General features: G+C 31.6%; 1 protein-coding gene across 1 annotated transcript; it reads left to right on the top strand.

Moving 5' to 3' along the window:
• The first annotated feature begins 1014 nt into the window (after positions 1–1014).
• LOC107863792 (sulfate transporter 3.1) lies at positions 1015–9464 on the top strand. Its single transcript, XM_016709927.2, has 12 exons — positions 1015–1499; positions 1702–1909; positions 2677–2848; positions 3206–3271; positions 3931–4044; positions 5285–5401; positions 6143–6269; positions 7131–7417; positions 8014–8204; positions 8309–8391; positions 8852–8928; positions 9033–9464. The coding sequence occupies exons 1-12, from the start codon at positions 1151–1153 to the stop codon at positions 9216–9218; spliced, it is 1977 nt and encodes a 658-aa protein (XP_016565413.1). The 5' UTR covers positions 1015–1150; the 3' UTR covers positions 9219–9464.
• The last annotated feature ends 1988 nt before the right edge of the window (positions 9465–11452 follow it).

The following is an 11452-nucleotide window of genomic DNA, read 5'->3' on the forward strand; positions in this document are numbered from 1 at the left end:
TTGAAGATAAAAATTGTATTTATAATTTTATCCAATATAAAATACATTTTTGAAGGTAAACACAATCGGTGAAAACTTTAACACAAAATGTTGACCAATTATTTTTACCCTTTGAAAATGTATTTTATATTGGATAAAATTATAAATACAGTTGTTATCTTAAAAATAACATGTTTCAAAATTAAAATAATTTATTCATTTATTTGATTTTATATTGTTTAAAATTGTAATATTAAGAAACTTAATAAATATTTAAGAATTTTAGATAAACTATGACTAATTAACTTGAGTAGTAAACTATTGAATAATGATGGTGCGTGTGACTTGCTGTTAAAGTAGAATAATGCTTTCCTTGTCAAATTAACATTTTGTGTCAGATTGATATCAATTTTAGCACTTGAGGGATCTTATAAGTACAAGCCTAAGTTGAAGGGTCTAAGTGAATTTTCGGGATAAATTTAAGAGGCTATCGATAGGTTTGACCAAAAATAATTTATTCGAATCCGTAGGGTTAAAAGCATCCCTTGAAATGACACGCTTAACCATTGTGTCAAAGGAAGGGCTTATGTTAGAGTTGTTCACCATTAAATATATATCAATTAAATACAGAATTTGATTTATATATACTGTATAATTTTTCTACGAAGAATGTTCATCTGATTATTCTTGGACGATTGTAGCTTCGCCCCGACCCTCGATAATGTTGTTGTTGCATCTATATAGATAAAGCTCAAACTATAACTATATGGTAAGTTTTATGAATGAATTTAAAGTTGTTTTTTTTCAGTAATTCAAAAGTGGAATCGTGCTCTACTGCACTACCAGCATTTTCTTCCTCGTGCTTTCATAAAAAACGGCTGTTAAAAATCCGGTTTTGTGGCTGTTACTTCTTCTCAAATAAAGAACTAGTACTATCAAAATTAATGTGGAATATACAATTTGGTCCCCATTGCCCCTTGGTGCACGTGGAAAAAATTCCCTGTTCATTTTTCTCTATATAAAGCACCCTTCTAGTCCTAGTCAGTCCAATTACAACCACCAATATATTACTACAATCTTCATTAGAATTTGCAGAGCTATTTATCCATTCATAAAAAAAATTAGTGTAGAAACTAAAGGTACTACGCTCTCTAGAAGATTTGCTCGAAGAATGGGTAATGCGGACTATGATGAGTATCCGTCATCAATGAAGGGGGAAAGTAGAAAAAAACACAGAGTGGAAATCCCACCACCACAACCATTTTTCAAGTCTTTAAAGAACGCAGTAAAAGAAACATTGTTTCCAGATGATCCACTTAGACAATTCAAGAATCAACCACCTCTTAAGAAATTTATACTTGGACTTCAATATTTTTTTCCAATTTTGGAATGGGGTCCTCGTTACACCTTTGATTTCTTTAAATCTGACCTTATTGCTGGTATTACTATAGCTAGTCTTGCCATTCCTCAAGGAATTAGCTATGCAAAACTTGCCAATTTGCCACCTATACTTGGCCTCTGTAAGTCATACTACTCTATGTATAATTCACTTTTTGTTTATTTACTCCCTATGAACTACTATACTTGTCATGGTTTTGTAAAATGACAAATATTACGAACCATCTATGACCAGTAAAGTGGTCCGGAGGGAGTAACATAGGTGCAAGTGTTTTTGCCAAAACTTGTGTACCTCAATTAATGGTTTATTGTTGATGAATGCAGATTCGAGTTTTGTTCCGCCATTAGTGTACGCAGTAATGGGGAGTTCGAGAGATTTAGCAGTTGGTACAGTTGCTGTAGCATCACTTCTCATTGGTTCAATGTTAGGGAATGAAGTTAATCCAACTCAGAATCCAACACTTTATCTTCAACTTGCCTTAACTGCTACATTCTTTGCTGGAGTATTTGAAACCGCCCTTGGCGTTTTCAGGTAATTCATTACGTCTTCTGCTCCAATATAATTTATATAGTACTGTTTGGATTTAAAAGTTTATTTTAATTGTGAATTCGTACATACAATTTTTAAAAAGAAAATTTTATATATTTTAAAACAAGAAATTATAAATCACAATAATTAATTCAAAATATTTAAAAGACAGTTTAAAAAAAAGAAAAAAAGTTTGGGTTTCAAAATTCGAGGGGTATCATGTAATTGTGACAATGACAGAGTGCTATACAATGACCTTTCTTCTTCTTTACTTGTACTTTTGGACCTTTCTTCTTCTTTACTTGTACTTTTGTTTTTATTACCTTTTTGACCAACAATATGATGTATTAATGGTGGAATTAAGTTTTGTGTACTGATTTTTTACACCATTTGTTAAATTGTACTTGTAATAATACATTAATCATATTTTTTTTATCAGACTAATTATTTATACTTATAAACAGATTTATCCATAATTACGTAGAATAATGAGAAATGATTAAAGTAACAAGCAGGCGCGGACCTACACATCAACTTTGGGTGCTCCGGCACTAACTAAACTTGACGCGAAATAGGTATAATTACATAAAAAATATATGAAAATGGGTATAAATTATATAAAAGCATCCACTAAACAAGAAGTTGGTTAGGTGTACGTGATTTTTTTTTTTTTCTATAGTAAGGACTTACTCTTTTTAAATTCTGGATCCGCCACTGGTAATAAGTTGATGGTAACGTTAACTGGGTAAACAAATGAATCAATTTTGCAGGCTGGGATTCATAGTGGATTTTCTATCTCATGCAACAATCGTGGGATTCATGGGAGGAGCAGCCACAGTAGTGATACTCCAGCAGCTAAAGGGAATACTTGGTCTTGACCATTTCACTCAGTCCACTGATATTGTTTCCGTCTTACGTTCCGTTTTTACCCAAACGCATGAGGTATAAATATAATACTTGATACTTGATTTATGTTATACGTATATATTGTAAAAAAAACTATTTAATTGTAATTATTTAACTTCTTGTAATATACGTCCTTGAAATGTCAAGTGGTAGCCATTTTAGGTTTGCTCTTAATTCATGTGCGACAATTAATCTTTAGTTTCTCAATCAAATCTCATTCTGCTATTAACTTTTTCTTATGTGGAGAATCAAATTAAAAGAGTAGTACTACGTATGCTGTACAGTTTTATAGTTAAAATTAAGTCATGAGGATTTATTAGTTTTATCTTTTTTACTATATGTAGTATGACTTTTGGACGTTTGGTTATGGTTAATGAAAAATAATAATTGCAGTGGCGATGGCAGAGTGCGTTGTTGGGTTTCTGTTTCCTTTTCTACCTGCTTGCGGCTAGATTCTTCGTAAGTTAACTTTTACCTTTTCAAACGTCAATATATATTACTCCTCCATTTCATTTTAGTCCCATGCTAAAACTAGTTTTACTTGTCCAATTTATAAAATTAAAAGAATTTTGTTATATTTTTACCTTTTTTTCTTAGTAAGTTAGTACTCTCTTCGTTCCACAATAAGTTAATTGTTAGATTTTGACACACATGTTAAGAAAAAAAAGCAAAGACATAAATTTATCATATTTTTCTATTTTTATCCTCTTCAAAAAGCAAAAACACATAATACATCACTCCCAATGCACATTTAATGGAGGATAAATTTAGAAAAAAATTTCAACATTTACCTTGAATTGTGAACCATTCACTTATTTTGAAACACTAAAATTATTCAAACAATTCACTTATTATGAAACGGATGGAGTATTAAATAACTACACTATAATCAAATTTAGAGTTCAAAAAAATCATTAATAAGGTTAATCTAATAAAATCATCTCTAATTAAAATTTTCTTAAGGGGTGTGTCAAGCCAATAAGGGTCACGTAAAATAAAACAGAGGAGTATGTTCCTCCGATTCAATATAATTGATGGTTTAACTTCTGATTGATTAGATCAAATAATCGATGATTGTTAATATACATACTAATACTAATGGAAATGCATGCATGCAGAGCCAAAAAAGACCAAAGTTTTTCTGGGTATCAGCAATGGCTCCATTGACGTCCGTCATACTGGGAACGATTCTTGTTTATTTCACCCACGCTGAAAATCACGGCATTCAAGTGGTAAGCACCTTTAATTTTGTACTGCCTCCGGTCCATTTTACTTCTCATGTTTCATATTTGAGAGTTTAACTAGATTAATTTTGACCAATATTTTAAGACATTTTTTAATGTATTGATAGTAGAGGAATTATTGTGACTTAAACATGACGACTAATAGGACGAAGGAATATTAATTAAAAGGGTAACGGACTAAAATGGACTTGGAGGGAGTACGTGTTATTAATTTCTAGAAGGTGTTAGAATTATAAGTTACAAACACAAATTAATTTGGCTTAAAGATTTCAATTTGACTGCTGAGCTACTATGACCACGCTATTATACTATTTTCACAACATAAACACTATGGTGGGGGAGTGATGTGATATTTCTGCTATTTGGATTATTGAGTTTGAAGTGTTGAAGTTGTATTGTGATTCTTGTGGTTTTGGTATTGCACACGTTTTCTCTAAATAGACGACCTACCAATGCCATGATTAACTGATATTCAATGTTTAAAGAACACTGGCCCAGCATATGTGTTGTTGATTGAATCATTGCTCTGCCCATTATCCAATGTATTTTCACATTTTGAAATAGACATTTCTAAATGGCGACTTCATTTTCCTAGAATTTGCTCAATTTAACATTCAAATTTGATGACATAGAACGCAATTTTTTTGGATTATTGTAGCTGATAATTCATCATATTTGTTGAGATATATATTATGGTATTAGAGTGAGAGACGTGAGTTATGAAAACTTTCCATCATTATGTGATAATTTCTTTATTCAAGTCGTAAAGAAGAAGAAGAAGAATTAGTTGTGTACATCTCTACCTACCTACCAACTTACACTCTGGTGGATCCAGGATTTTTAAGTTACGGCTACTTGGCTGCCTTTACTCTAAAATTATTTTCTAACATTGGGTTCTCAATAATATCTTTGTTTATTAAAACTATTTTTTGTAATATAAAAGTTCATATATAGTAAGTGGATAAAATCAATGTAGGTCTGTAACGGCCTGGAATAGAAGTTGCAATGCATTTGATGTTAATATCTAACTCGATTTTTATGTAATTTGTAATTTGTTTATTAAGGGCTTGATACGATCAAATTAAGTTCCCCTTCTTTAATTTTTATTATTCTATCTACTCAATATTTATAAGCCAAAAAATAGCATGTGATAATTTGAGAGTTTTATGATTTAAAGGACAAGTGGACTAACAGGATATGGTTTATGTGATGAAAAAAAAATGAACAGATAGGGGAGCTGAAGAAAGGGTTAAATCCATTGTCAATAACCGATTTGTCATTTGGAGGCACTTATCTTTCTACAGCTATCAAAACTGGCATAGTCACTGGTGTCGTTTCTCTTGCTGTAAGCTTTTTCCAACCTTTATTTTTGTCCTCGTTCTTCACCTACTTTGCATTATTTGTCACAATTTGATTAGAATTTAACTAGTGAAACTTGTTCTAGTGGTAAAACACTTATTCTACTTATCAACTATGTTGTTTGGACTTTTCAAAAATGTTATCTCATTCATATTTTGTCTCATTATTAGAAATAGAGATTTTTTCCAACTCATTAAATGAGAAATTTGTGCTATGAAGCATGATTATTCCATCCATTTTCCCATCATACCTGCTCACTGGGAAAACATATTCTTGGTGAAACACTGGAAAACTTCCTCATTTTTACACTACTATTTTTTTCCCACTGATTCAACCAAAATATTAGTCAGAATATCCACTGAACAATTTTTTTTTGAAAAATTTCAAAGGGAAAATAGTTAGCTTTAGTATTATCTATAATTTTCAAAAATCCAAGCTACATAGCTAATCAACATGTAGACTTGAGGTTTGTGTCACGTAAAGAGCTGAAAAGATCGTCGAATATTAAACATAAGTGGTCAATTCATATCATGTAACTATATAGTGCCGTGAACTTAAAATCCGATGACTTTTCAATGATAGTTACCAATTAGATTTTGTATTCTATGTACTTGTAGTTGTAAGTATTAAAATATGTTTAGAAATGAAGATTATGTTAGACTCATCATGATCTCAAGACAAAAAATATTCATAAAATCAAACTCTTTGATGGGGACTGATGAGACAGGAAGGAATAGCAGTGGGGAGAAGTTTTGCAATGTACAAGAACTACAATATAGATGGCAACAAAGAGATGATTGCTTTTGGTATGATGAACATAGTTGGCTCTTGCACTTCCTGCTACCTCACTACTGGTAACAATTCCCAACTCTTTCTCTTTCTTTTATTTGCCTGAAAGCTACTTTTACCTGAAATAACATGTCTCAGTCGGGTCCATGTATCAGCATGTGATTATATGGACCATGGATAATGTCTAGCAGACAAAAATAAAAGTAGCAAATAAATGCAGAAAGAGACAAGACAAAATCTTATTAAGGAAATGGTAAAAAAGTAGGTGGCAATGGAGGGTGAAACTAAGATTTCGTTGGATTGGTTTATTTTAAGTAATTTTAATTAAATAGTTTTTAAGCATTTTTTTAGTATTTGTGAAATAAAAAAAAAGTTTTTTATGTACTTAATTTTAAGCCCAAAAAAAACAAAAATAAGCCAACAGTGATCACAAGTAATTAAAATTGACTTTTGGCATATAAGCTAAAACATTCAAACAGGCTCTAAACTTGATCCTAGTAATATTAAATAAAGTCACAAAGTAATATTTTTTGTAACTGTAATATCACTAAACTAACTACTTGTAGTACTAAAGTCACAAAGTTAATTTTGTAAATAGTAATCAGTGGCATAACCATAGGTAGTGAAGGGTGGCCAGTTCACCACGCTTCGTCGAAAAAATTTAAAAATTATTTTATATATATAATCTTGAACATTTTTAAAACAATTCTTGGTTTATCATTGATAATAATGTCACTAAATTAACTGGTTCTAGCGGCAAAAGTTACAAAATTAATTTTTGTAACAGTAAAATCACTAAACCACTAAATTATGTGTTCTTTGTCCAAAAAAAACACAAATCACCGAAAAGTCAAATTTCCTTACAAATTTGTAGATATGGATATTTGATCACGTTGTTAATTAGGAAAAGTTCAATATAATTGCAGGGCCATTTTCTCGATCTGCGGTGAATTTCAATGCAGGATGCAAGACAGCAGTATCAAACATAGTCATGGCACTAGCAGTCATGGTTACATTGTTGGTGCTAACGCCATTGTTCCACTACACTCCATTAGTGGTCTTGTCATCCATAATTGTTGCTGCCATGCTCGGACTCATCGACTATAATGCTGCAATTCATCTGTGGCATGTTGACAAATTTGATTTCTTGGTCTGCATGAGTGCATTCTTTGGTGTCGTTTTTGCCAGTGTCGAAATTGGCTTAGTCATTGCTGTGCGTATTCCTTCCTAACAACAGTCTTTTAACTTATATAGATCGATAGTGCAAAGAATAATTACATTGATTAAAATCATAATTGCAAATAGCTAATGTCTATATATAATAAATGAAACTAGTTACTTAGACAACAAAACAGAAACATACTACAACACGAAAAATTACATGACAGTACAAATAGAAATTCTAATGTTAGCATATGTATAAGTTAAATCATATATATGGTTATCAATAATTGTCTTTTAAGTGAACTAATTATGTAAGTATTTCTTTCACCATGTCGATGTATAGAACCGACCCCTTAGCTAAACATTGATTGTGTTAAGATTGGTAACATTAGCATTGTAGGTTATCTTGTGATCATAGGTTAATTATCATTTTTTACTAGTTTTCTAATTAATGGACGTTATCATAACATATAATTGTCTTATAAATAACTTGATTTTATAATTATTTTTTCTTTTGCACCATCATTGCGTAGAACTTAAACGTATATATTATAAATACTTTGTTCTCTTTAGCTAAACTTGTCTTTATTTTCAATTAATCAAAGATTTCATTTTTAATTGTCTAAGCATTTAACACAAATGCAGGTTGCTTTATCGGTGTTGAGGGTGTTGCTATTTGTATCGAGGCCAAGAACACTAGTACTTGGTAACATTCCAGATTCTCAGATTTATAGAAATGTTGAGCAATATCCTAACACAGACAGTGTTGGGGGCGTTCTCATACTTGACCTTGGTGCACCCATTTACTTTACCAATGCTAGCTACTTAAGAGAAAGGTAATTAATATTTAACTCTACAATATCTATATTATAAACTATATCCTCTTCCTAATTTATTCATATAAACACTAATTATGAACTCTAATTTTCACTTTTTATAGGATCTCAAGGTGGATTGACGATGAGGAAGACAAGTTAAAATCTTCTGGGGAGACATTACAATATGTTATACTTGACATGGGAGGTAAATTAACATCTCCTATGTTTACGATTTTGAAGTTTGACTGCCAAATGTTGTGATAGGATGTGCGAAATCCTCCACCCTTAACAGAAGCTTCGAGTTTAAGCATTGCGAATCAAAAAAATTTAGAATTGGGATTTAAATTGGGCCCCATAACCAAAATCGAAGACTAATAGAAAATAAAACCCTTGAAATTTGAAAATTTCTTTATGCAAGTAATTAAAGTAGAAAAGAAACAAAAGATGTGCTAAAAGGATTTACGTTATATATGAGTGATCAAAACATAAAGAATGTTCAACTCATAGTGTAATTTACTAGCTATAGTGGGTTGTCATTGTTTTATTCGAGTTACCATATCAGGTTTGATATGAAGAGTTAACTATTGTTGTAGGTCGATTTTAGTTGACAATGTATATAAAAATTATATATTAAATCATAGTAATAGTCTTTATATGATGTGCAGCTGTAGGCAACATTGATACTAGCGGAATTAGCATGCTAGAAGAAGTCAAGAAAAATCTTGATAGGAGAGATCTCAAGGTGGGTCTCTTTTGACAGTTCTTTTGCAATTTATGACTTGCTAATTATATATGCAACAAAAGTATAATATATTGTACATGGATTTTTTTGTTGGATTGTTGCAGCTTGTATTGGCAAATCCAGGTGCAGAGGTAATGAAGAAATTGAACAAATCCAAATTCATAGAAACACTAGGACAAGAATGGATATTTCTTACTGTTGGGGAAGCTGTGGAATCATGCAATTACATGCTTCACTCCTGCAAACCAAAATCAGGCACAGACGATAGTTCATTTAGCAACAACGTTTGATAACTCTTTAATTTCAATATTAAAGTTATTTGATCTGTAGATATATGTTATTAATGGCGATGCATCGACTTTAAGTATAACAAGGCTGTGCAACATATATTGGCTTAATTAATTTGAGCTTTGAGTTGTTTGCCAAATTTTATAGACATTATACCTTCCACGTAAAGAGTTGGGAGGATTTTTTTTTCTCCATATCATTTGTTACACGGTATTAAGCTCAATTAAAGAAAAATTGTTTTACCTGTACATATATTTGTAGCATCTCAAGATTGCCAGAAAATTTTACTTACCTACAAATGCATCTCCTGCTTCTACATCTATTTGAGACCATTTGTATGATTGTATATTTGAATCCTTGTTATCCACTAAACATACCCTATAAACCGAAATTAATAAAATAAGTATAAGTTTAATCTATAACTTGTAGAAACTATGTGTCCTTCAGAAATTTGATCCCTCAAACATACTAAAGTATTGGATGATTTCCTCTTAGGATAGAATAGAATTTTCTTCGTTGTATTCAAAAAAATCAATCAACCAAATCATTCGACAGATTTTGAATCCGATGGCACAAAAGCTTGCCGTCTTTCCAACTCTTGAAGCTAGTTGTAGAAGTGCTTTTCTTTTATACCTAATAAATTCTTCTTTCCTCCAATATTGGAAAACACCCTACATTTCTCATTCACAATCCAACTTAAAGGTCATGGATTCGACCCCATTCACACCAAAAATCCAATAATTCTCCACATGAACGAAGAATTGTGATATGTTTAAAAACATGCAAAAACTATGTTATTCACGGTTAAGAATTAACTGTCTCTAAATAAATAGATTATCCTTTAAACTTCCCAATGAATATATATTGGACATACTTGAGCAGTCAATCGATCTAATATCCTTGAACCATCAATCTTTGATACATAGTTCTCAATACAAATCACACAACTCTTAACCATTTTTTGTCCTCAATGTTACTCCTGTTTCATCCATAAAACTGGTTGATTTCATGACTGTAAAGAAAATTAACCCTACAAAGTAGCTAACACTTCACACTCTCATAGTTGAATCTTAAACGTGTAAATCGTAGATGCATTATTTGATTATGTCATGTCACATTTAGGAACCATTAAAAAGTCTTAAAGTTTTCTCCTTGTTTAACATTGTCCTATTACGAGAATGAGTTGAGTTCTTTGACAATGTTGAATCATCATTCATAACTATTTTGTACTCCTTGAACTTAAATCTTGGAATCTTTAGTCTTAAGTGGAGTTACCACCATCATGACTTGTCGTAGACCATGGTCCCATTACTTTTGATGATCTTTTAATTTCTTCAACAATTAAGCTTTTTAAGCGGATCCGACACATTATCTCTTTATTTCATTCAATTGTGGTAATTTCACTAGAGAGTAATTACTTAATTGTATTCTGCCTTTGTCATATGTGACATAATTTTCCGCTATATGTAACGTTCATAGTCTTTTCTATTGTTATTTAACTATCACGGGTTCACAATGTATGTATTCCAATGATTTGGGCCAACATATAAAGAAACTCTGGAGTTATTCAGTTTCTTCACTGGCCTTAGCTTAAAGCTATGATCTCAAACTACATTGTAGAGAGAGAAATACATGTATGTTTGTTTGTATGGTTTCTAAGACATTTTTCCTCAACTAATGGTGAAAATATATTGTTAAGTCCTTAGTTTTGATGATTGACAAACTATCAACTTGGGACCTGGTTCCTGAAGATCATTTGATGACGAAGTTATAACTACTTAGGGACCAAGTTGATCGCGCTCATGTCACCATCACTGATCAGGACTACAGCTGAAAAAGGAATCTTTCTGCAGTAAGTTGGTGGAAAAGGCTGCAACACTCTTTTGTCCCAACCAATCAAAATCATCCTAGCTAGGTTTTCTTGTCTCTTATATATGCTCATGTTATAACAAGAAAACCCAAGCTTCCATATTTTCACAACATCAAATCTCTTGAAGTTCTACGTTCAAGCTTCACTTGCAATAGGGACCTACTCAGCTCGCTCGTGTGTCTCTGTGTATGTAAACGTTGCCTACTACTCTAATTCATTATTAGTAGGTGTTTTCTTTTCACTTGTTATTTTCAAAGTGTTATCTAGAGTTAGTTGACAAAGAATCTAGAGTTAGCTTGATTACTGTTTTAGTTAGAGTTAGCTGAGTCAGTGGATGCAATAGAGTTATTGCATTGGAGTTTATTG

Source organism: Capsicum annuum, chromosome 3, assembly GCF_002878395.1.
Source record: "Capsicum annuum cultivar UCD-10X-F1 chromosome 3, UCD10Xv1.1, whole genome shotgun sequence".
Classification (NCBI taxonomy): Eukaryota; Viridiplantae; Streptophyta; class Magnoliopsida; order Solanales; family Solanaceae; genus Capsicum; species Capsicum annuum.